The sequence below is a fragment of the Phaethon aethereus genome (assembly GCF_964289735.1).
Source record: "Phaethon aethereus genome assembly, chromosome: 4".
Taxonomy (NCBI): Eukaryota; Metazoa; Chordata; class Aves; order Phaethontiformes; family Phaethontidae; genus Phaethon; species Phaethon aethereus.
The window spans coordinates 5994263-6021793 of NC_138578.1; the positions used below are offsets into that span (position 1 = coordinate 5994263).

General features: G+C 36.4%; 1 protein-coding gene across 3 annotated transcripts in view; it reads right to left on the reverse strand.

Annotated features, from left to right (window-relative positions):
• The window catches only part of PDE5A (phosphodiesterase 5A), a gene marked incomplete at its 3' end in the record, with an annotated part of 60849 nt that overhangs the window by 25736 nt on the left and 7582 nt on the right, over positions 1 to 27531 (reverse strand). For 2 of the 3 annotated variants that reach the window (XM_081999357.1, XM_081999356.1), the window contains exons 2-8: positions 20294 to 20876; positions 18672 to 18761; positions 8084 to 8155; positions 6887 to 6976; positions 5521 to 5658; positions 4145 to 4212; positions 1878 to 1986 (exon numbers count right to left, since the gene is read on the reverse strand). In XM_081999357.1, the coding sequence (XP_081855483.1) occupies positions 1878 to 1986; positions 4145 to 4212; positions 5521 to 5658; positions 6887 to 6976; positions 8084 to 8155; positions 18672 to 18761; positions 20294 to 20876 (1150 nt within the window). Of the gene's footprint in view, positions 1 to 1877; positions 1987 to 4144; positions 4213 to 5520; positions 5659 to 6886; positions 6977 to 8083; positions 8156 to 18671; positions 18762 to 20293; positions 21033 to 27531 lie in introns of those variants that run through there. The other variant, XM_081999358.1, reaches the window with a different exon arrangement.

A 27531-nucleotide genomic window follows, 5' to 3' on the forward strand; every position in this document is an offset into this window, starting at 1 on the left:
TGGTTTATGGCTACCCTGAGAAGAACCTGCTGTTCAGGTGCATTGAAAGTCAAACTGGACTGAATTGGAGATAAGACAACAGTGCATAGTGCTTAATAAAAATGCCTGAACCAGTATTAATGAATAGGAAGGAGATTAAGCAAAAATGGACTTCAATGCCCTTAAGGAGAACTTTGTCTCCACTGCACTAACTTTGTTGGTTCAGGGAAGAACGCGTACACATGACTGCTGAGGCTTAGCATTTGGCTTCCATACTGTCCTTGTAAGTGGCTGGAACGTGAGCCAGGCAACATCACAGCTCTTCCACAGATAAACCCAAGCTGTTGTTCTGCCTCATGTCACTACCTAGGTAGTTGAGGCCACCAAAGCATTTAGAAAGCACAAAGTTAGTTTCATAAGGTGAGGAAGCATGCTGTTGTATGTCCACCAAAGAAAGCAGCAAGCCAAGGTTTCTAGGGCACTAGGTACACCTGAGATTTCCCACAGATGCCAGGGTTCATCAGATTTCAAAACATTTAGCCTACAGCCCTGCCTTGAGACTGCTCCTACACAGTGGTGGAGATGCAGCAGTGTTGAAAAATATTATCCAAAATTCCATCTAGCAGTACTACTGTTTTGTTTTTATGAGTTTCTTTTACATGCATAAGGTGCAAGTCATCTAGATTCCAGGAAAAAATGCAAAAGAAATCTAACGCTACTGACAAAGTGAAAGGCCTGATTCAGACAAACAGTTGTTTGCATGACTCTCAAGGTATTAATTTGATTTTAAAATGTCTTCAAAACAATCATCTCTTTCTTTATTGATCTAATACAATATATCCATCCGATTCTGTTTTTACTTCCATTCCTGCAGTTAAAATAGCTCTGGGCTCTGTAGTGCAAAGTGGTGAGCACTCAATTCCTGTGTTCCTCAATCCTTCATAGAAACCTACTCCGGAACATCCATGAAGCCTTGCACAGAGAAAAAGGGAAGCAACACAGCTCCACACCATGAGCCTGACCCTTCTTTCCACTTAGTGGAACAATCACATTGAACACTGTATTTTCTGACCTTTTCATTGTGCGTCTCAGAACAAAGAGTTTGGTAAAAAGCTATCTGCAGATCATAATAACTCCTCTCCCTCTTACCACCCTCTCCCTGAGCCCCTCTAGCCAACAGGCTTAAATATAAGAAGAAGAGCAAACACCTTTCTAATTTCTGCATTGACAGGAAAATACAGAATTACAAGTTTGCTTTTTGTTAACGATGACTTTGAAGGCAACGTGACTGTAACCTGGGTCTTGCCAAATGACCTTCTCTCCTAACTCTCCAGTATCTGTGTGTTCAGTAGTATACCATACCACAAGCTCACACTTGAAGTGTGAAGCAAAAGCTCCTGAAGAAAAGTGAAGTTGTTCCTTCTCCAAAACAGCAAAGAACTTGCATCTATAACATTAATCTTTGCCAGAACAAGAAAGGAAAGGAGACGATAAAAGGGAAGGAACTTCTGAGAGCCTCCCAACACTCACAGTAAACCACCAAGGATTACTGGGAAAACCTCCAGCTGTTCTTCACTTAAATGTTTTCCATGGAACATACTGCAAGCTCTCAATATCACACTGTCTATTTATTGACAACTTTAGTGTTAGGCTTTTCTAATAATGGCTGTAGGGATAAATCCCTCCCCTGGCCACCGACTCATTTGTGTGAGGATTGTACCATTTCTTCACTGATAATGAATTTTATCAAGCAAATGTACCTTCCTTTGTGGTTGTGTAATTCTGACTGTGGCCATTAAATTAATAGAAATAATAAGAGGAAAACAAAAAAGGTTTGAAAGGTAAACAGAAAAACATTTTCCATTTCTGAATGTCAAATCTAAGCTTATTTTACTTACTGTCCAGGGAAATCTTCTGTCTTTGCAGACATCTGGGATGTTGAGAGGCGCCATCGTATTCTTGACATACTGAGCATACATATAATTGATTTTGTTTGTATCATAGTCCCTGAAGGATACAATATTATTATTATTATTCTGTGCTAAGTATGAAAATGGGTCATTTCATTATGCAAGGCACGTAATTGTAGTATCTTTCCTGTATGAGGAAAGGATGTAACCAATAGATATATAATGGAGTTGAGTTCAAATCCTTTATCCTACTCCAGCTGTCATCACAAAACCACAGAGTGGATTGAGTTATACATGCCACAATTTCTTTGGTATTCAACAACATTAACACTGAACACCAAACTTAAGAAATAAACAAATCAGTACAGTTTATGCAGATGAAGAATAAAGAATGAACAACTGGGTTTATACTGAAATAAACAGGACTTTTTTAAAACAAACTCCATTCACAAATCTGACACTTGAAAAATCAATACTGGATGAAATTCACATATTCTTTAAACTGAGTATAGCAGATAAGTAATATTTGTGAATTTTCTGCTTCTAAGTTCATTTTAAATTTGTTCTAAAAGTAAAGGCACAATCAGTTGCATGGAGATTCTGTTACTGAAATAGAACTGTTTATTCCAAATCAGGACATAAAATATCTTTACAGAATCAATCGTCTCCTACTTTTTTAGCCATGATGTATTTAATTAAGGCATTTCAACTCTCTTGGACCGTTTGCCTGCTTTGGAGGAGGACGTATGTCCTTAATAATAAAACTATTGCCATCAAGCTCCTGTAGTTTCCCTCTGACAGTTGACTTGACTTTAGTTATCCCTCTGGTGTAAGGATGTTCACAGTGCTGGAGGAAGGGAATTACTCTTTCGTTATTTCACAAACTTGATTATACAAGGAAATGCCCCACAATTCTGAGAACCAGTCTGATTTGGGGTTTGATTCAGGTCCTTGATTACATAAGAAGCCTGAAATATTACTATGTAAGGTAATACTTCCTATCTAATCCATGTCATTATATTTTTGCTATTGCCCAAAATTGTGCCCTTCAAGCATAGCAGTTCTAACTCCAGTGGTTGACTCATAGTACAGTCCTTGGCATATAATTGTGCTGTTTCATGAACAAGATACAGATAAGCAATTAAGCCTCCAAGATTCCTTCCCTATCAGTTATGAGAAATAATTTACTGATGGCCCATACAAGCAGTAAATTACATTTTGAGTCCATTAACTAGTAACCATGAAAGGGACAATGATTAGGAAGGGTAAATGCTCTTTACCATTCCCATAATGTAGAACAGGAAGTAAACAGGAACTTTCTCTTTCACCCTGTAATCTTACTAGCCTGTTGTACCTCTGTACTTTCTGGTTGTACATTGTCTAAAATCATAATACAGCTCACCAGTTTTTAGTTGCTCAAGCCACACACTTTGGACAGAATTTTCTTACATATGGAATTGAATTTAATATAATAAATATTCACCGCATAAAGATCAAAGGGGTACAGAAATCTCTGTTTTCTCTCTGCACACTATATCTGTACTAGTGCAATTTATATATAACTGTGTCTCATTCTTTCGACATTATTTGAAACAACTGTTTTTGATGACAGAGAAAGGTAATGGAGACAGTAATGTTCAAACTTCAATACAGAGGTTCAGACTAAATTTGGAAACTATTTAATCTGGGTATTTTAATTCAACTATTTCTACATCTTTCCCGTCCTCCCAGGTGAACTTCTTAATGGTTTCTCAAAGATGACTGAAAGTTAGAACTTATAGGACTTTATTCTTGCTTTAGTCAGTCATGTTCTTTGAGTCTATGAAATAAGAATAACGATTAAAACAATTTATTAAAATAATAAATAGGACTAGTATCTACTAATGTGGATATGTCTACTCTACAAGTCATCTATGCAAATTTCTTACAGATCAGTTTTAGAGCAGCCCACCAACTTAGAATTTTTACTTCTCACATTTTGTACATTTCCATAGCTTAGCCTTGTGATACAACTATGTGCTTAAACCTGACAAAGTGAAGAGATCAGCCCTACTCTCCTGTTCTGCTCAGTGTGACCTTTTTAAGGCAGTAGAGTTTGTCTATGTACATTTCAGGGAAAAGCCTGCTCTGTAAAAATAGCAGTAATACATAGTACCCAGTGGAAATAAGGTCTGTTATGAAAAAAAAAAAAGTTAAAAGCATAGTTTCTTCAACATTCTCTTGGAATGAACAAAAGTTTGAATTAATTGTTTTACCTCTTCAGATTTTCAGCTGAATCTTCTAATTCCTCAGATTCCATGTGAAACACACTAGAAAACGAATCCTGGAATACCGAGAGGATATTTTAATATATAGGTGTATAAGGTTGTCGTAAGTTAGAATAGTAATATTCATGAAAAGCTTGTTGCAGTTATCAAAACCTATTCTGTAATAAAGACAAGTGTAAAATTATTAAACTTCATTTCACATCTACCAGCAAGTGTACAGGATTCTACCACAAAAATATCTTTTGATACAACTTTAAGTATCATTGAAGCGTCTTGAATGTCTACTGATCACTCTGAGAAGAAATACCAGTATTTACAAGCTGTGCCAAATTTATCTGTCAGCACAGAACTGCTTTATTTTAACATTCATTCAATTCTAGACCTGCTTTGCTTGGACAGGTGAGGACATCAAAACCTTTTAAACGTATTGACTGATCTCTATGTTGCTTTTCACGCAGCTTTTTTTAACAGTTGAGAAGCCTAAATGTAGAGAGAAATTAGATTCTCTTTGTACTAAAGATTCAAACTACAAACTGCAAACTAGGTGCTGGAGTTTGTCTAACTTGCAAGGACAGTGTGAATACGTGAATATAAAAATCATGTACATTCCTATTCTGTATTCTTGTGTGCAGAAGTGACTCTTCTGAATACAGTGAGAAATGGGATTGTGGCAGGTGATCACAAATGCTGTGTGTTATTTCTGTGATACAGAACCTGTAAACGCTCCCCCACTTCCAGATCTTAGTACACCCATATCTATAACAAACAGTAGAGATAAAACTAGCAATGCCAGTACAAGACTGAGTCATGCAACATAATATCCTGCTCCTTGTTCTGCAGCCTGTTTTCAACAGGAAGGAAATACAGGTGGGCAGATTGGAAAGGAGTTGTGCTTTGCTTCAGTGAGCCGGGATCTTGGGACAGGCCGTGATTCTGTTTAGATATCTTGTTTAGGTATATTCAAGAAATAAAAAGTGCCATCAAAACTGATTCTGCACAGGAAGCAAAGGCTACATTGTTTTTCTCCCAGCCTTCTCCTTTTTTCCATCCTACATCAGTAGCCAAGAAAAGGAGTTAGGAAGGAGTTCAACATTCAAGATCTATGCCATAGAAAAGAGCTTAGAGCCATAGTTTCCCAACAGGTGATGCAAAATGACTGCATAAAATGGAGGTCTGGTGTACACAAAGACCAAAGCCTCTCAAGTCAACACCTAACCTGAGTAGATGCCGTAAAAGAAAAGGCAGAGGATGAAAAGGCGACAGAACATACTACGGGTTTGAAATACTATTTCAGAGTCAGAATGGAGGCCCACGCTGGTGCCAGGGAATAAGCACTTCTGCCTTTAGGCAAAAAACATACTCACAGTACAATCTTCATCCACTATGAAGATGGTACACCTCTGCACTTGCATGAAGGATATTATAGTGGCAGCTATCTTCTTCAGAATTACTTCCAAAGACTGCTGCTCTTCAAAAATCAGGCTGGCAAGATCAAGAAGCACCTGGGGAAAAGGTCTTTTGTGAAATTTTGACTAATTATTTAAGCAGTAATTATCATTACTACTGTCTTTGATTCTTCTCCTCATCCTTGAATCAAGGAAGTCAACGTGTATGTCTGTGACCAAAATTTAGTTTTGTCTCTCACACAGACTGCAAGGTAACAGTATATAATAACTAGTTTGACACTTTTGATGAAAGAAATAAATACCATAGTTAGCTGTCTGATGTTTTCGGTCAGAGAGACAGAACAGATCTAGGCATTAACAGTTCATCAAATTAAACCTGAGAAAATCCAGATAACACACAGTTATTTGTCCTTAGGAAACCTAGTTTCCTATGGCTCATGTGTGCATTCTAAAAACAGTGATATTTACATTTCTTAAGAATTTTGAACACAATTATTTTCTGTTGTAATTCTAACAGATCCTAATGAACTCTATTGTGAAAACATAATTTAGATACGGTCTGCTGTATTTCAAAGCTGCTGCTGAAGGACTTAGCTGCTGAGATATGCTCATATTATATTCCTTTTTTCCTCACAAGGAGCATGGAGCCAATGTGAAAAGATTATCCAAATTTGTACCAATTTACAAACACTGATCATCAATTGGAAACTCAGACCTACCAGAAAAATTTTAAAACAACAGCTGCCTAGTTGTTTCTCCAAAACCTTTTCATATCATATATGGCAGACATATTCACCCATAGAGGCCATGGCATTAATAACCCATCAGTTATAAAGATGGCTGCAAAATACAGTTACATTAGTCAGAATCAAATTCAGCTCTCCATCTGATCATTACTGAAAATATGGTTAGTGACTATATATAGTGGTAGCAGACTAAAAGGGTAATCTGCATAACCTCAACCATTCTCTAGGGATAATTCTATCCAAAATTTCTGGAGTATGTACTCCTCTGGTTGTATAATATGTACAGTGAGCCACAGGATAACTTCAGGCAATATCGCATACATTGACATGGGATGAATTTTCTGACATGTAGCTTTACCTTCTTTTCCCCGACAGTCCACTTCTTGTAGCCCAAGCTGGAATGTGCACAGCTACTTCTGAGTGCAGTTAAGTTAGAGCTTTGTCAGAGATACACCACATTCAATTAGATTAATTAAAAATAGCCAAGGAATAACTACCATATGAGAAATATCAGGAGCACTGATAACTAGCTAACCGTCGTAATTTCTGTACTCTTGGGACAAACCTGTTGACCATACCTGATTACGTCTGTTCTCAAGCAAAGATGTCTCATACAACTGAGCGTTGTGAAGAACAATTCCACAAAATGCCAAATAGGCGGCAAAATCCTGAAGACAAATGAACATCAACACCTCATGAAGATAATGTCTCACAGCATCTTAACTCTATTCATAACTCTATTCAAAGATAAGCTACTGCAACTGTTGTTTTCACTTTGAAGTATTAATTGATATTTTACAGTTATTTTTGCAACCACACATTCAGGGTTGGTTTTTTTTTCAGTTACTCATAATTGGTTGTTTGCTCAAGCATCTCTTCTCCCTTTTTTAAACTAATGATCTTCACAGTTTATCCTGGTAAAAGTAGGACTGATATAAGAAGGAGCTGAGAGGAATCAACTCATTTTGCAGCAATGCATATGCTATCTAGAAAAACTGAGTGCAGACAATCAGCTTCTGTGATTTTTGGGGATTTCAATCTCTTCAAAAGCAGAAATAAAATTCCGCTAACATAGCTAACCCCCCTTTCAGAATGGGATTAATTCCGATATCCTGCAGCTACTCAGTATGCATTTTGTTTTAAACAGGAAGTTTTCAAAGGGAAAGGGTGAATTACAATTTTTTTATTGCTGAGGGTTAAGTCAACTTCTTCAGCCTGAGCACAGCCTGTTTTTTGCTGTACCAATATGAACGTGAAGTTTGGAAATGTTTGGAAAGCAACTGCAGTGTGTGAATTAGGAATCACGGTGTTGTCTGCTCTCCTGACTCTCTCATATATTGTTCGGAATTAATCCAAAGCTTTTTCTCATCCTGCAATTGCTATATTGAGAAGTGGTACAGTATTTAAAAAATAATCACTACACAAATTTGAATATTCAAAATATGTTTGTTGGGGATGCCAGGAAAGTTAGAACCAATTAACAAAAAATTATGTCTCTGAAAACTTATGAAACTGTTTTACAGTGCATTTGTAAAGCCTGTGTTTCAGAGGTATAAGAGATACCATGCTGATCCAGAAGTTAAACTATTTCACATACACATTTCTCATGGCCTCATGAAGTCAGAAATTTGCAGTATTACCAGGAATTTTTACTTTTTCAAAGGTGCTTAATTTTTAATAACTTTAAAATTTCTGATCAGCATGAAAAGTAGTAACATATTTCTTCCCCCATTCCCTCATGAAAATAGAAGAGACATAAATGTCCAGCTTTATACCTTTTCATCTTGTTCAGTGAAAGTGCCACCAATTCCAGATTTCTTATTGATTGCTTGAGCCACACCAACAACCTAGTGTATTCAAAATGGAGTAATTAGATAATTTTTAGAGTCTGTCATTGGATTCTATTTCTAGACATATTTATAGACGATATTAAATGATCATTACAGGTATTCATTTGGTTGACCTTCAGATAACAGAAGATATTTAAGCCTGTTTTTTCCTAATTTATTCATATTACAAATGACTGAGCATGAACCTGGAATATCCAAAAAAACAAGTGGCACGAGTCCTGGATGCTCTTATGAAGAGGGGTTGATTTGATCCAAAATCGATTCTATAAATTGGAACAATCATTTCCCAGAAAGACAACAACAGTTTACACTTCTGCAGTCATAAGTCAGACCACACAACAGCTCGCTCTCTCTAAAGTTCATCTTCTTGTGTGTGTAGAAAATAACCTTCCTGCTAGCTCTGACAAAATTTCCAGAACATAGCCTCCTTACCAAATCTAGAGTTTGGCTACAGTGACCTTTTTGTATTTTGTATCTCTCTGAATCTGACCGGATTAATTTTCATCTGCTGAAACATAGTATACAAAGGTTGTGTGCCTGCCAGACTCAAGTTTGTTACTCAAACTTAGTATGTTTTCAAAGGTAGGCTTTTACTAAGACCACATTAAACCAACACTAAGAATACATATTTTATTATGCTTCAGTTGATAGTTAGACTGTCCTGCTTGCCAAGATGTGCTGATATCTCGCTGTTTTAATTTTTTTTTTTTTTTCCCTATGGAGCAACTCGGAAGGTAGGGAAGAATCCTGGTTTACAGGTGAAGAAACTAAGCAAAGGGTAAAAAGTCATTCACAGGTCCTGCAGGACATCCGCAATGGACCCACAAAGCAAACCTGTACGCCCTGATCCACATTAAAGGCTTTCCATTAAATAGTTCTTTCTGCTCTTGGCACATGGCTTAAGTCCTAGCTTTCAGATGGACTATGTATTAAGATCACCAGCCAAGAGGCTTCATAAAGTAAGACTGCCCACATAAGTAAATCAGTGCACAGGTAGTAACAAGGAGGGTTTACCTGAACTAGGAAAAAACTGCTATGATTTATGAAATAAAAGACATCTACAGAGCAGCTCCATTTACTTCCTTTGTTGGCTTGTCTCCTTTTGGATTTAAGAAAACTGAATTCGTGTAACAATAAACCAAAACAGATTGAACACCTAGTTTTATTCATATAAAGTTCTGTCTAAATTATGTTAAATTTCAGATGATGCTTTTTTAGTATAGAAATAATCTGTGGTAAAATTTTATTTCAAATTTCTGGACATAATTCCATGAATTGGGAGATTAAAACATTATTTCTTATGAAACAGAAAACAGTCCCTTTAAGGACAGTCAGTGAAAGTCCAAGCTACTGATGCTTTTGTAACTTTCTACGTAGAGGATAGTTAGCCAGTAAACATGATCTCTCGGTACAGGATGTTGGTTTAGATTTAAAGAAAATGTAAAATGAACATGAGAGAACAACACAGCTGTTCAAGCATGGTGCTTTTGTTACTGCCAGCCTTTGTGGAATTCAGTTCTGCATGCTGGTGACAGCCTCCCAGGAAACCAGTCTGCCCCTGCAAACAGCAGAACTGATAAAAATGAAAGTGGAATTCAGATCTTTGCTTACTACTGATTCCAGTTTCTAATGCAGGCTCTAACTCCGACATTTGAGGAGAAATGAAATTGGACTTACTCTTACATACTCAACATAGATGTCTTCTCTGGTAACTTGGATCTGTTTTTCAGAGCCCAAGGTAAACAAGAGAATTTAAAGAGACCTTCATACAAGTTAGTATGAAGAGAAAGTGAGTGTTTCTTTAAAAAATTAATTCACTGGGACAGTGTTTCTGTAGATTTCCCACTGCAGTTATTCAGGCTGTGTACTGGCAGTGACCATTCTGTCCTGTAGACTAGTTTAAACTTCTTCTGGATTCTATGCTTATCCTTGTACTTCTGTGCTTCTACTCTTCTGAGTCATAAATTAACCACGTAATTTCACAGGACACTAAATTTGGAAGGCTTTCAGAAGGAGACACAGGTTAATTTCAGTTGAGATACTTCTGACTTTCACTGTCAATATGGTGAAAATGAGACGTTTTCTAACTCAAATATTTTGTCATTCCATTAAAAAAGGTTATTTATTTTTATTATTATACTATACATTACTAAAGCACACTCTTGTTTTCTATTAAATTGTTATTACAATAAATATTTCTCTTTGATGCATAAACACTTCCTAGATTATAGGACTTAAAGGCCTTAGCCTTTCCCTAATATAATTCAGTATGTTTCCACTCCTTTTGAGACTTTGCAAATTAGTAACTAATCTGACTTTAGGCTTAAAAGAATTGGAGAAAGTATAATAGTTTCTTCGATTTGTGAAGTAAAAAACCAAAAGAGTTCTGGCTGTTAATGAGTAATGACAGGTTTCTATAATTGATATCAAGAGTAGGACCTATAAGGTGGTGAACCCAATGCCATTTATCAGGATGGATGAGAAAGGTAGATGACCTGAGGAAGGTGCCAAGTAGAGGGTGGGGACAATTATGTCTGAGCCATTACTTATATTGGTACCCAGAAATGAAGCCCATAGTTTATGGTATCAAGCTGAATAACCACTAGCAACACCTGGAATGGATTTAGATTAAGGAAGAGCTGAAAGAGGAGTAGCACCAGAGCAAGAGGTAGGAAAGGGAGGCTGAAAACTGGGAAGAGCTGGCAGTTACTCACTAAAACCCTGCACTTCCTTACAGTTAGACTGCTGATCTATACAAATGGCTGGGTCTCATCTTCCACTAAACTCAATAAATCTGCTGTGCAGTAAACTCGGAGGCTAGAATATGCTAGCTCAGGTGAAGCCTGCCTAGCTAAGTACAGTAACATGAAAGGGTATGTGGTAAAAAGCCATAAAGTATATGCAAAGCTTTTGAGTCTTTTCAGATTTTTTGGCACACTTACAACAAATGATTGACAAAGCTGCGAAGAACTTCCTTTGTTTGAGATTCAAGTAGTGTTAAGACTAGTGCAAGGTGTTAATGACAGTACTTTTTTCATCTTGCTTTTTTGGGCTAAATAATATCAGAAGAAAACTTGTAGTGTGCATGTTTAAAAAGTTGTACTTAACTACTAATCATTAAATTTATAATTGCTAAACTGATGGAAGGCATACGGTTTTATTTTTGTAATGGAAAATGAGGCAATTTACTATCTCTTGGCCCTGCCTTCCCAAAATACTGTTACAAATAAGGTCATTGTTCTGCAGCATGAATCACTGCCAACTGTGGGCTCAGAAAAGTCTGTCTGAAATGAAGCTTAACTGTCAGCTCCATTCCTTACAACCCAGTTTTTCACATAGTCAACCTCTCATTTACTTCAGTGAGGAATATTTCTTCTCCAGTGAACTTTCTTACTGTAATAACAATGTATAACTAGCCTTATGTACTTCTATAGCAGATTCTGAATAGTAAGCAAATCCTTTAACCAGTCAACATGCTTTTATGTTAACCTACATGTGCAGAGATTAATGGTTAGGCTTTTCTCATACCAGTCTCTTCTGTGGGTATTCATTTAATTTATTTAATTTTTTTCAGTTTTGATCCAGCATGAGCTAAGACAACTTTAATGAGGTCAGAGGCTTTTTAAGGCATCAAAAAGGTGAGTACTTTCATCTTGTGTAAAAACATCCCCTCCATGAAAGGACAGTCTGTGGTGCTTAAAAAAGCTGCAACAAAACAGTAAAAGGACCATATTAATATAGCAAAAAGACTATTTAGGCTCCCTTTATTAGCACTGTAGGTTTTGCATACATTAAAAAAGGCATGTGTTCTAAGAGAAATGGTCATTTTCAGATCTTTGTTAAGGTCTTTCAATAAAAGGTTTTAACTGAAGAGGGAGGAAATAATTGGGAGAATAAACCTGTTAAAAATTTATGGTTGTTTTGATGATGATAAAAGATGCAGATGTAAAACCTTTTGTTGTTTCAGTGCCATTCTAAGCTTTTACAGACAACTTTGTTGTATGTGCCATTTTTTGTCAAAAAAAAAGTTTTAGATATTAAACTGGTCCAAATTCTGGCCTCACTGATATCGCTACACATTCCAGTGAACTTTGCTAAATTCTGTAGAATGTGGTGTAGAGACAATAATGAGAGAAACCTCAGTTGGATATTATTTAACCATTGTAGTCTTCCTGCAACCAGGTAATTAGGAGAAGATGTAGGAAACTCAAGAGGATCTGTTCCTGTTACTAATGTAACTATGTAAGTAGGACAAAAGTAAATCATGTGGTAGCGTTTTAGGCCATGGAGAACATATGCCTGTATTTTTGAGAATACTAAACACAGTATGAAACCCAATTCCTCATTTTTAAAACTTACGACAAACAAACCTGAAATAACAGTAGGCCTGATCTGTGATCTCCAGCTGGGAGTTATGTTTGCACCAGCAGAAAAATTGAATCAAAGGTGACTTACCTGCTCTGAGCTCAGTTATACAGAAAACTTAATTCAGATAACAGGTACATTAAAAGTGTGAAATTTTTGTGGCAATAAACAAGACATACCTGAGATAAAGCTAGTTCTCTGTAAAGCCTGAAGTATATACATATCCTAAAAAAATGACAGTCCACTCAAACACTTGCTCATGAAAGCACTGTTCCAGTCTAACAAAAAGGTGTTTTTTAAGTTACTTAGGCACAATATTTTATGTGTCTTTAATTCTCTGGCAGGCAGGCACCAAGTGAACTTTTTTGAAAGTTGAGTCCTGTAGCAATAAAGCAAAAATATGTATGTTTGATTTCTTGTCATTCTCCTACTATGCCTACAGAATTATCCTTTATATTTCTTGGTCACCCAAGACAAAACTAGCAGGAAAGAAAGGGGTTAAAAACAGCTACGAAAGGGGATGACCACTAGAAAAACTTAAGGTAGTACTCTGGACTGAAGAAAGCCAAGACTAAGGGAAAGACTGAATTAACTAGTATCTGCTTATACTTTGATACCTGTGAGCTTACTGGCCTAATCCCTAAAGTAACCAGTGAGCTGCTGAGTGCTACACATTCTTTTTCATAAACTTTACCCCTAGTCTGACCAGGTAGGTGGGATTGTAGAACAAGGTATATCTATAGTAGTCATGCAGTTCCTAACAAGAGCCTTCATCTAGGTTTGCTGTATTGAAAGCACATAAGGGGTGGGCAGAAAGGAACAAGCTGTATGTAAAAGACCTTAGTGGTCCACCTTTCTTTAAAGTCAGTTGGAAAAATTGCCCTTGGATCAGAAACCAAGTACTTTGTTATTTTCCATTCAGATCACATAAGATAGAAATACACCATGAAGACGAAAAGCAATTCTGATGATGGAATTCTTCTCTTCCTTTCAGTCCCAAAAAGGGGGGGGAAAAACCTCCAACCATTACTGAGTCAATATCCACACCTGTTCTACCACATCTGAACAGCTTTCCTAATTGTATTCTTGCTGGCAACACAGGTAATCTTCCAGTGCTGCTATTTGTTCTGTAATCTTTCTTCTTGATCTGTACCTGTTATCCCATTTAATAAAGCCTGATCCACATTACAAGCAGAGTTTTCTTCCAATTATCAGAGCGCTTTACTTTTACTATTTTTTTTCCAGTAGCTGATTCTTGCCTCTAAAAGCAGCAGGCTACCTAGTGTATTTCCCAGTAGATGACAACTGATGACTTCAGTGATGATTACTGTGCTCTGAATTTTATCTGGATTGTTTCATGCTGCAATTTTTTGAGCACTAAGATTACATGCATAACTCTGTGAAAGCTGTTCCAGCTCTACAGGAAGCTAGCGCCCTTTTTAGTTGGTTCTTACTTCAGATGACTTAAAAATACAATTAGTATAATTTTCCTTCCTAAGAAGATGTATTTTTTTATTTACTTTGCTGGCACCTGAATAAAAATGACATTAAGCCAAAGAAGGCCAAGGAAGAGGGAAACTCAACTTTTACCTCATTTTAAAGATGGGAACATATCCACTTGAGAAAACAGACTAAGTGGTTTTAACCTTACTTTGCTCTCCTGGTCTTGTAGAGGTTTGATTCAGGCTTATAAAATCATCCTGCAGGGACAGAACTGTATTTACAGACTTTCATTTTTAATCAACAAAACTTTCACATCCTCTTCTATCATTCATGCCAACAGTAGCCTGCGTGATTTCCAGCAGCCTAGGTACTATAACACATGTCAGCATAAACTGAAAATCCACCCAAGAAACAAATTACTGATCTCCATAATCCTGCAGCAAGACTGCTACTGGACCTTGAGTGAGTTTGTTTAAAGTTAGCTTGGCTAGACCTACACTATACTGCCGTGACTGTGATGTATTATACGTGAAGTGTTCACTGTGTGAGAAAATAACTTAGCTGGCTAACAGTAACATGCCTGGTCACATTTTACACAAGAAAATTCAACAGGATATTTTCAAAGGCTGTTGTAAATAGAGTAGCATCCCTGACTTGCTGGGAAGAGCTTCCCAGTGATAGAAGACAGGGCAAAGTAAACAACAAACTGAACAATTGGAGTGAGCATTGCCAGAATAAAACATTTCCCTAGCCAATTAGTAGGAAGTTCAATTTTACATACTTAGAGCCTGGGGTAGGTCTCAGTTAATGGAGCTAAAAGTTCCCATATGAGAAAATCATACAGATTTTTAGTAGAAATTAAACTGAAATAGAATTTTATGGAAATTATTTTGCACAGCTGAAAGAAAAAAAAATGCAGAAATAACAGAAAATTATGTAATTCCTATAGATGTCCTACAGCAGCTGTAATGACTCTGTGCATCAGAGACTATCCATTTTACAGATATTCCCAACCAGTTGGAGAGCTGTACTGAGTATTGTATCAGTTCTGGATAACTCCACAAGTTGGTTTAAGTGAAGGACTTCCATTCCCTATTCAGTTCTGTCAAATTTTGTCAAAATGACTGTTTACAAATGTCTACAAAACCAGATGGAGAAATTCGAGGTGGTAATTATTTGCAACAACTTCTGTAGCCCTTTGTTTGGATCTCTGAATCCAAGACCAAACAAAATCAGAAGAAAGTGTCACTACCTTTACTGACTTTATTATGGGAGCTCTAGAAGGCAAATCAGTACCATTTGAAGCTTCTGAAAAATTAAAGATTTAAGGACACACCAGGCATGAAAAGCTGCTTTTTGAGATACACAATGCTGAACTGCCACAACCTTATGTCTTCTGCCAGTAGTGGTATAAGCACTGTAGCATTGAAATGGTTAGCATTAATAGCTACAGCTAAAGCCTGTGGCCAGCAATACGAGTTTCCTCTTGCAAAAGAAATAACCATGGTAACCCTGTGGTACAAGCTGGCTAATACTAACTTTTCATTGGTGGCTTTTGTATTGCTGAGAATAAAAATTCAGTCTGTTTTGAAGGTTTTGATGTGTTCTCTGATACACATCGAATATCCAAGTAGCAACTTTTGCATGCTGATGTCTAGATAACTATACAGTTATCTGCTCTTACAGAAGAATGACCAGAAAAGAAAATCTTTCAGGATCAAAATGGAATCTTTGCTATGGCTTACGACAAATTTAAATACACAAATAGATGATTAAATGATTTCACTTAGAACCATTTTGTTACTCTTTTTAAGTAGAACACAATTCGGGTTACCCAAGGCCTTTCTTCCTCACGTTTTCTTCAATGGTAGTAACCAGCAAATGATACAGCCTTGCATGCCAGAAAGCATCATGTGGCAATAGTTTTGTCATATGATGGGATGGAAAGAATTTCTGTTTAGTTATTAGAGAGTGTGCAGTGGGGGTTTACAGATATCAGATCTTTGTTCAAAGCCCCTGAAGTCAGATGCAAAGCTTGGTCAGTTTGCATTTGTAATTTTTCATGGGAAAATGAGAACTCTTCATAAAGCTAGCACTATACAAGCCTCTATGACGTGACCTTAAAGGACATAATCAGCAGAATGTTTCTGTGGCATTTCTGTTTGCAAGAATAGGTTGAATAGGGGATTGAGAAAATTTCTTTTAAGTGAATATAATTCCATTCTTCATGCACATCTCTGCAGAGGTAAAGTCCTCTTATTGCAGTGCTTTTTTCTCATTGTTACTAGTTCCTGGGTCTTTTTTATGAGCTCTTCAGTGAATCAGACTGTTTTCTTCTTTTCATCTATGTAATTTCTTACTCACTGTTATTTTTAGGTGAAACTTTGGTTTCTCACATGCCTCATGGAAATATAGGCAAATGTGAAAAACATCTACTGGAAAAATCTCCATACTTCAGGAGGCCCAAAGGATTTAATAATCAGCATGAGATTTTCTTCCTCTCAATTACTGACTCTTTTGTTTTAAAAATATAGTACTAATACTAAACAAACAAGCAGAAAACCCCAGTTGCTTCTCTTTCTCAGTGTTTATTTTTGGATGTCTTCCAGAATCGTCTTTTGACTGTGGTTGCTGACATCCTGGGCTAAGGCAGCATTCACTAGCCTTAGTATTACTAGAAGGGCTTTGGGGATTTAAAAATTTTATTTATGTTTTTTAACAGGGAGGAGCCAGTATTCTGGGTTTGTTGTTTTGTGTTTTTTTTTAAAAATAAAAAGCAGCAGAATGCAAATGGCAAATTAAAGACTGATTCACTGGTTCCAACATTCGACCAAAAATATGTTAGCCATGTGTTATGGTGAGAGGGGGATAAACCTTCTGGTAGAGACTTTAAAATCAGAAAAAAAGTAAAAAGTGCCATTCTTTCCTGTAAGGAATTTTGTAGTTTAGCCCCTTGAAATTATTGCATATGAGTAGAGTGTAACACTCTCCTCAAACTTCAGGTTGGCTGAACTTTTCAAAATAAACAAATTTCTGCTTCACTTCCACTTGCTGATGCACTTAGGAGTAGAAAGCTAGCTGAAGACACGGCCAATTGCAGGTTTATTCAGCCTGTAAGTCATGGTGTATTGGACCAACAGACTACAGTTCTTATTCCTTCCCCACCTACTTCTCACCCTACCCGGTGAGAAGTAAGCATTTTCACACTCCCTGGCCAGCAAGGCTTCGTAATTAATTTCTCATCCCAGTTACACAGAGCATAGAATGTTTTCCATTCAACAAAAAGAAAATGGGATGGCTTGCGTGAAATTTAAAGCCTTGTATCAGCCTGACATGGACCACTGGTCCCTGACAGCTCTTCACACAACATCTGCTTTGCTCATCAGCTGGCCCAAGGCCAGCAGTGGCCTTAGAAAGGGGAAGACTTTTAAGTGGGACTGGGAGTAGGAGAGGATCAAGTGCTGTCCTTGGAAGAAAAAATATTTAAACCAAACTTAGCAGTAGGTGAAGAAAGGAAATCCTGGCTGATCATCTGGGTCCACTACAGTGAGATTCAACAAACAAGTTAAATCAAGAGTTTAATCAATTCATTTAATGAGAAAAAGGTTCAGTGCAGTAAGCGTCAAGGTAACATATTCTGTAAGAGCAGTAAAAGATGGAAGAGCAAGAAAAAGAAGGTATTATGTCTTCAAACCAATCTTGGCAGCACTTCTTTTTGGAACTTGAGCTTTCTGGAAGCAAACTATAAATACTCTGAAAAAGAAAGGAATTACAGGAGAGAAAATCTCCATCTTAGGAGAGGAGGTCTGACACATATAGAGTGCCTTACACTTTGTGAGCATTCTAAGAGTTGGCGATGTGGCTGAAGGCTACAACATGCAGGATCAAAAATTCCCAAACTTGCTTCACTTACTCCCTAAGCAAAGCAGTGGACCACACTTTTTTTTCCATTCCTTGGCTTTCATTGACTTTATTGAATTCACTCTTCAACTTCTCAGCGCAAGAAGACATCATTAGTCCATAATAAGAATTATCCCTACTGAAGTAGCATCAGACAGGAAGAGGGAACTTCTGTGAGAAGACGCATGGATGGGAAATATGTACAAGAGTTCAATAAGCAGATTCACTTTGTTTAAAATTAGGAATGACTTAAGCTATGTGACTTGTGGATGACTTTTCTGAACCACATCGACACCATGTGTTTTTCAATGCCTGATGTTAAGCACTTAACATGTTTCTTATTTTATTACTTATGAGCTGAGTTAATAGAATGTAAAAAATCAGCCTTTTAGACAATGATAATACCCAGTTTGTGTCCTCTGGAGAAAATAATGTAGATACAAGCTAAGCTGAAGTACAGTAACTCTTAATTGCAATCTGAGCAGGCACTGACATAGACCAGTAAGTGTGCAAAGAACTTTAATGTTGACAGATACTTAGTGCAGGACCTGGGAACAGCACTTCTAGAGTTAAATATATATAGTTCTGCTTCTGCATCTGGGATTAAACTCTTCTTGACAATTCCCTTTGGCTTACATTACTGAACTAGATAAGATAAAATTAAAGTCCAAGCAAACATAAGCAGTCTTTAAAAAAAAGATATGGTTTTATACTGTAAGATAATGACTGTCAGCTAATAAAAGTTTGAAGCGTTAGCATAGCTGGAAACAGTATTACATGAAGTGATCCCAATACTGCAACTTACCTCTTCCCTATGATTCTTTATTGGCATACAGAGAATACTCTGAGTCTTATACCCTGTGATCTGGTCAACTTCTGCATTGAATCTTGGATCCTGATACAAGAAAAAAAAACCACAATTATTTGACTACTTGCCGACCGGTTCTTTTTCTTCCCTGTTTTAAAGGTTAAGCAAAGTACACTATTTGACTTAACCGTTACCTGGGATAACAAAGGTTCCATTACTAGCTATGTAATTATATAAAGTTGTTACTATCAATGTGTTAAAACAACAACAAAAAAGCATTTATGCGGAATATGAGTGCCTGTGGATAAATACAACTGCCAGAAAGAACAAAAAACCACCAAATCCTAAAAGGAGCCTTTCTTGAGCCTAGACATCATTATAATAAATGTATACCATCCCTAGTATCGCTTTTATCATCAAGAAGAAATTACAGAAATATACTGGAAGACATATAGCCACAGAAGAACATAATTTCATGAATGTGATTAGTGGTTTTGCTTTTACCAGAGGTTGCTTGTTTCATTTTTTTCAGCTGACTATTATTATAAAACTCTGATTTTTAAAAAATCTTACTGAAATAAATCAGACTATTTTTAAAAGGCTGCTGTTCTTTCTCTAATACTTGGTTTCAAATTGAGCATGATGGACTCAATTCAAGAATGAACTTCTAAACTATAAGAACAGCTGATGTCCTCCTGGAAATCAGGAAATACTTAGCAAATGTTTAGACATTTTCTGAGGCAGCAAACAAGTGTTTGTTGAAAATGAAACCATATGAAATCAAACTGCTCTTTTTTGCTTCTGAAAAAAATCTACTGTAATGTTTAATTAAGTAATGTTACTTAATTCTGTAAACATGTTCAGATTAACTGAAAGATGATCAATCAGAAGCAGTAATTTTCAGCTCTGCATGCCTTTAGTAATTAGTTAATCAGTTAAGTAATTCAATAAAATTTACATCATCCCTAAATTCAAAGCACAAAATCAGCATATCCAAAGAGCCTGGAAGGAAGAGATGTCCTCTCCCAGTGCTGGATTCTCTGCCTTTTTTCATCCGGCCTTGTATTAAATAACTCAAATGGCAGGGTATCATTTCATTTGGGAGACCTCTATACAGTTCAAACCCTCATCCCATTCTTGTTCATTCAGCTCCCACTCTTTGTGCCTTAGGTATGATAAAATCCTCCGAAGTATTTTTAGTCACAGAACTCCAGTTTTGCAATGGCATTCACAGTTTCACTCATTTTGGTGCAGAAGTATCTTACACCTTTATACAAGTAGAAATTTAAACATTTAAGTGTCCAAAGCTAGAAATGCAAATACTGGTGTGCACATAGCTGGTTAAGATGGGTCTGATATCTGACTGCTTAATGTCAAGCTTACATAATTTATTTTCATGTCAGTATTCCTCTAACATTAGTCGTAGCTCCATGTTTCTGGATACACAGGTATCTATAATACATGTATTATAACCAAAACCATGGTGTCAGGTTTACATCTTGACTGGCTTAAGTCAATATATCTACAAGTACATATACTAAAATGGCAATATTACAACAGCTGATAATATGGCTTTTTCTTTTTTCAAGAATCATTCAAGATAAATTTTTTTGGTTTACCTCATACGCATTCTTGATGTTCAGAGGCTGGCCTATGGCTGCTACATGACCCACAATGCCCTTGTTCCATTCCAGGCGAATGCAGTTGTTGGAAGCTTCTTCCAGGGTAGAGCCTTCTGCCACATCAAAAAGCCTGCTTACAAGAAACTTCTCATTAGAGCTATCCTCACAGACCAAGAACAGGGAATAGCGATCAGCTGCTATAAGCTCATGGATATGTAGGAAAATTTTATGGCAAAGTGCTGTGACATCTAAGTGACTAGAAATATCTTTCACAAGTTCTAATAGTCTTGAGCATTGATCCCCTGCACTGGTCTCAATCCTTGGAGATTGCAGAGGCATCTGTTCCTTCTTTTCAGAGCCGGAGAGGAAGCTCACTGCTCCCACTGAGTCCTTGACAAAAATAGGCCTTAAGGGTCTGTCAAATTCAGAAGCAGAGATTTTCCTCGCTGGTGTCCCAGAGTTGGTGGTCTCAGCACAGGCAGGCTGGTGACAAGCGCAGGATTCACTCTGGGACTTGCTTCCCTCCTTGCAGACTGGGATGGTATGAACTCTCTCAGCAAACCATGCATTAACCATTTCTCTGTAAAACAAAAATAAAAATAAAACCACAATGAATAAGTTGAAAATCCTCAGGAACTAATACATATTTGAAGAGGACACTGCAAAGAGGATAACTTTAAACCTTTTCATACAGTGGACATGAGTGCACCTTCAGTGCTCCTCCTCTGTATCAACATTCTTCAGTTTCACACAGCACTTAGCCTAGATTAAGCAGTAATGTTTTATGCCCCTGGAAGGGGGGCATAAAGCTATTTCTGCCTGAAGGAAATACCTGAACAGAGCAGAGGAAGACTGCTTATGCTGTATCTTTCAGAATATAAAAGATCATAAGTTTACACCATAATTTTGTGCTTGAAAAGTTCTGGTCCTTCCCATTCCTAAGATTTTAATTTCTTTATAAGATGTATATATATTCATATGAAGACAAAACTTTCTGTTTTATTTCTGTTTTTCTAGACCATTTCTAAGTTTTAAAAAGACAATTCTGAACTTTCATTCTCGTTGTCAAATCACCTGCAGCCCCTCCTATTTTTGTCACCTATACACTATTTTTAAGTTAACTTCCCCTGCTCTGTGAGAGTTAATGAAAAAATGCTGTTTTGACTCAAAGCACAAAAGTTTTCCTTAAAAACTGTCAGAAAGAAACATGAATATTTCTAATTCAATCCTCTTCAAAATAATGAAAAGAGAGACTGTTTTCAGGCATCTCTCCTATTTCCTTTCCTTGGAGATGAAACCCATTGCCTAACTCAACCCAAAATACTGAATACCCCCAAAATTATATTTTTGAAGTTTACCATTAATTAAAAAATGTCATGCATCTCTAGTATTTAACTGTGTTTCTCAAATTAACTTAGCACTAGAATGTTAACCCTAATAATGTCCTCTCTAAATACAGCATATCTTGAATTATCCGTAAGCACATGTATCACCGAGTATACTTTTTCTGATCACTATAATATTTTCTTGTCCAAAATCTGTTGGTTTTGTTGTTGTTTTTTAAATATAGGGCTTTTTATTTCATTTACTCAGTGCTGAGAATTCCTCACACCACATGATCTACTCTCAGAAGAAATGGTTTTTTCTGAATTACATAACGTATGGGCCTATGAACAGCAAAAATCCTATTAAAAAGTATGATCTTTTGGAAACCTTTCATGGTGGTCATGTTTTAAATTTGGGATATTTTTTATTTGCTCAGCAGACCACAGGAATTTCAAGAGTGAAGCTGAATGAAACCATGGAAATTAGTCAGGTTAGTCAGCCGCTGATCGGTTACGTGCATCAGTATACGTTAAATATGAAAAGTACTGTACAAAAGTACATGGCCTTTTCTTCCTTACAGAACAGCTTCATCTATGTTGTAGAATGCAATACTGCAAGTGTAATTAACCATTAATTCAAAGTAAAGTAAACAATTAAAGTCCGTTAGTATTATTTTTATTAGCAAGCAATCCACAACAGAAAACTTATTTGTCTTCTGTTAGAAAGGTTTGAAAGAGTTTTTCAGATTTTGCAATCACGTATCTTTTGGAGACCTCAACTGTAGGCAAACATGCTATGAAAAATTGAATTTACTTAGGAAATCGTGTGAGTGTGAAGGGAGCACCTGGGCAAAAGAAAGTCATTATGTCACGGTACCCGTTCCACTTCAGTGAGAGCTACATGGTAATTTTTTTCCCTTCAAAAAAACTATGTCTGACTGAGTTAAATACCACTCAGTGTAGCACTGTAAAACCAAATTCTTCTCTTATTCACACCAGTGCAATACCAAATAAATGGATGATAGACTATTCTTAATTTTGGCTTCTGTCTGTGTACTGTGGTCCTGCTCATGCAAAACCTTATATACATGTTTAATATCATTTATAGCCCCGGTGATCTTCAGGGCTGAATGGTCAGTGTTGGTCACACAGGACGTCTGTGTCTCTTCTGACGATGATAGTCCAAAACCACTGAATGAAAGTCGTACACAATTAAGGCAGTGGGAGTTTTGCCTCTGAGTTCCACAGAGCTAGGACTTCATTCAGTGTTTTTACATCTTCCGTGAAGTTTCTGGAACAATGCTTACTGTAGCAATAATATACTTCAATCAACATCTATTACAAATTTCCCAGCAATCTAAAGTTATTCAAAATACTGGAAACATGGTGCCAGAGAGCACAATGAAATTCCACTGTTATTCTGAGACAGTTTTGGTTCATTGCTTAGCTACTTATTTTTAAAGGAAGTAAGCTCTGCTTTTTAAGTGTACTAATAAAAACTTCCTATGATCCTTATTTATTATAGCAGTGATACATATTATTTTGTGGACTTACCTCATCCAAATGTTTCTTGCAGTGAAGAAACATAAAGAACCATTAATACATTATTAGAACTTTGACTTTAATAAGATTACTTTATAGTACTTAAACAGGTTAAGTATTAAATATCGGAGCTGTGACCATGTATTACTGAAACGCATAACAGAATTTGCATAGGGCAGTATCACATTTGCAAAAGCTGCTTCAATGACAGTCAAAATAAGAAGCTAGCATTTGATCACATTTGGAATTTTCATTTATTAAACTGAATGAGAAAACAGAATAAAAATTTGTGATGAAAATGACCAAAAGTATTCTTAAGAAAAATAAAAAGTATAAAATGCAAAAATTTGTAACTAAACACAGTGCAACCTCTAAAATCAGCACTGATAACTCTTGTCATCATATGAGTTATAGGTGGGATCTTTTTTGCTTTACTCTAATCTCCTCATGAAAAGAAATTACTTGGAAATTTTAGCATTTTTCTTAACAAAACTTTGCATCTAGCACTAAAGCTGCAGAAGAGAACCTGAAAATGTGAGCTGGGTGCATTTAAAGCCTCAGACACAGGAAGGGAGATACAGAATAATCAATAGTTTTAAAAGAAGGCTTGCGATTTGACCCAGTTTCATGATTGTGTCTGCTGACTTGATTTTTGATCATCGAGGACTGGCATTAATGTAAAATAAGATTTAAAAGTAACTGTAGTAACCTTGTATCAAATGGAAAGAGTTCTTAAACTAGCAAGTGAATAGGTATAAGAAGCAGTGCACTTTGTCTAGGCATGTTTGAAAATGCACAGGTGTGAACCTGTACTATTGCTGAGTGACAGCAATTTGTAGAGCAGTCTGATTCACTGCTTATTTACGCATGAGGAAAGAAGAATATAAAATTCTATCATTTCACCTAGCTCTGTTTTACACTGAATTTACACACGATGTGTTGATATAAGATACAAGGCAGAGAAAGAATCAGGTACTCTTTGCGGACAAAGCAAAAGCTAAAGCAGAAATTTGGTTTATCGGTTGAAACCTAACATTTTATTTATTCTGGAGTGTTTTGTAATGATGTCCCCGGCCTTAATGGTGTAGTAATAATAATAATCAGTAAGAACAATGTATTCTGAATTCTAGTATCAGTTCGCAAACTGTGGCCATGAGATAATTAATTTTTACCTTCTTGCCTTTTCACTATGTAAAATAAGCTTTCATTCTCTATCTTATGGACGTTATTGAGGTTACAGAACATACCTGTAAAATCTCTCACATGAAATTAATTACATTTCTTTAATAAGAACTGACTGCTTGCTAGGTATCTGCACTATTTATGAAGCACTTTGAACAGATCTATATGTGGAGCTGCATAATTATGAGTAACACATTCCTGTCCCCTTTAATGTCTCTTAGGTGATGGTCCAATAACTTGCCAACATAGTGTGCAATTCTCAAAAAGCTCTGTAGATTAACAACAACACCACCACCACATCCTTAACTATACTGTTTAAAGCAAGGTTTTCAACTTCAAATCAATTAGGCATTTTTATTTGGGCAACAGGAAAGCCATTCAGATTCAGCTGGAATAAGAACAGTGTTCACTGACCTTTACTGAATGCCTCTTCTAACAAGGAAACTATTTAGTTCCTTTTACTCACACAGTTAAACACATGGGTGGAAGAACTAGCATTTCACATTAACCGATGTATTCTACCTCTATTTAAAATCTATCAGACAACATTTGCTTGTTGACACTCAATCCTATTTAACAATCCATGACAGGAGTATTATCACTAACACAACTACTTTCTCAGAACAGAATTAGCTCAACAGATATCCAATACCAGAAACATACTGAACCACAAGTGAGGTTACTGGAAATTAGTAACAAGTGCTATGTATGATTAAGATGTCATTTTGAAAGGACTACAGGAAAAAATAAACACTTGTGACTACTTGATTACAATGAATAATCTTTAGTAAGCACTGGCATTGTCAAGAATTGATTGTAATGACAAGACCCTTGCTGTCAAAGTAAGTTTAGAAGTTGCAGGAGTGTATGAAACAGGAGCAGATACTGATCTGTAGTGACCTGTACAGGTAGTTAAAACCAACGCAATGTCTCCTTCCCAGCATGGCAATCACTGCATGTTGAGGAGTTACAGACATCAGCATCCATTCCTCATGAGCTGCATGCATCCTTTACTGCACTATGATCCTTTACTGCAGTATAAGCCTCCACTCAAGAAAGCTATAATTTATCCCAGAGTCTTATTCAAAATAGTTGAATATTAAGTAACTATTTTTTAGTCATTCTATCAGCCAAATCCAATCTTTCCTCTATAAAACACAATTTCAAAGCAGGATGACAATAGTGACTGCTGAATTTGGCTGGTGACCTTATCTGCAGATGACAAAATTGGAGAGGAATCTTGAAGAGAGAGGGATGAGAAGGGGATGAAAATACAATGGCAGGTAAAACATTTGAAGAAAAAAATTATTGTGTGATCCTCCCCTCTATAATCACTTGTATACAAGTACACATTATATGCATTACATGAGAACTCAGGAACTTCAGAGGAATTAAGACTCTTTGGCCCTGATTTGTTAAACACTGTACAGAAAGTAGACTTCTCCCTAAAGCAAGAAGTTTTCAATATAAGTAGACAACAAAAATAGAAAATCACTGGGTGAGAAAACATAGGCATAAGGAAGCGACATGGCTTGAGCCAGGTCATACAGTAAGGCACAAGCAGACCTGAAGACAACCTCAGGTCTAAGACCTGAAGAGAACCTTGCTTTATTTCCCATGCTGTATGTATCAAACTATGCTGACCCGACAATAATTACTATTCTGCTTATACACTGGAAATATTAAATAATTTATTGTACCCATCTTTGCTTCATTGTGATTAACTTCAAAATACACAGCATACTTTAAAAAGAAAAAAACCCCAAACAGTTAAGACGTTTACAGAGTAACAACCAGATTATAATTGTCTTGCTCACACATGTAACCATGCTACACATGCAAGACCATACCAGCGTGACCATTCAGCAAGTATTTGGTACCTTTGGACAAAATGCGCTAAAACAGAGCACAAAAGTAATACCAAGATGCAACAATGACAGTATACTGCATCTTACTTATCTTGCACAAAGAATGCATAAAAATTACTGCACCATAAAAGCAATGAGTGATGAGTAGCTTTCAGTGAAACAACAAATAATTCCCCATTTTCTCTGTGGCTCAGAAATCTTTCATATATACAATGTGTCATCTTTGAGTAGTTGTGTGGACTGCTTTGCTAATTTCTCATTCAAACCGGCAGTTACTGATAACACACTTCAGGAGAGGGATTCAATCCAAACTTGCCTACTAGAGAGTGCCAGCTTTCAAGTATCTGAATTCCTGTGACCTAATTCTGCTAGTGTTGAAATCAACAATATTTCAAGCCAAGCTTCACAACTATTTTCTGAATTGCCTTCCTTAAAATAACCAGTAGATGTCTTCAAATTTCTTTCCTGCATCTTGGCATAATTTAGACATAGAAATCATTTAAAGCATTAGCAACTAGTCAGTTTTAACAAAAGAGTTTTAAAGTCAAAGTCAGTTGGATATTATACTAGCTTTCCCATTTTATTTCCAGTACTTCCTATTTCACAATCATGTTCTAAGTGGTTTTGTCTCCTTTCTGGCCATGGAAAGATTTAAATAAACTGTATAAGGTCTCACTAGATGGAAACAGTAAACTGACTGTAAAAGAAGTGTTTTCAAACTAACTAAAAAAGTAGATTTGCAAAGACAATAGTTGTTTTTCCTTAAACACTTTCCAATAGTAGTTACTAGAGATACTATTTCTAACAGTGGTAGGCAAACAATTTTTGAAGACAAAACATGACTTAAAGTCGGCACCAACTTTTTGGCACAACTCAGTCAAATAGAAAAGTATACATTTAACTTTAAACACATTAAGTGGCCTGACTGACTTCTGTTTGAATACAGATGTAAATTAAGAACTCTAATTCCTGATTCAAAGCATGCTCATGAAAGAGTGAAGTAACAACTTTTTAGAACTATGAAATAATGTAAATCTTGTCTGAATGCTGGTATTATTTTTAAAATAGGAAGCAGAGGTTGCTTTATTATTTGAAGCAAAAGTATTCAAAATGGAGGACTAATACTAACAGGCTATTCTTGGCTATTTTCAAGTTTTCTTTAACAACCAAGCTGCAAGCTTAATTTTTCACAGGAAAGTTTTCCTCCATAGAAGTGACTTTCTATTCACACTATAAAGACAGACAGAATAAATCCTCAGGGACTGAAGGTCAAATTCTAAAACATGACCTTTATTTCTCCTCCAAATGTTTACTTCTT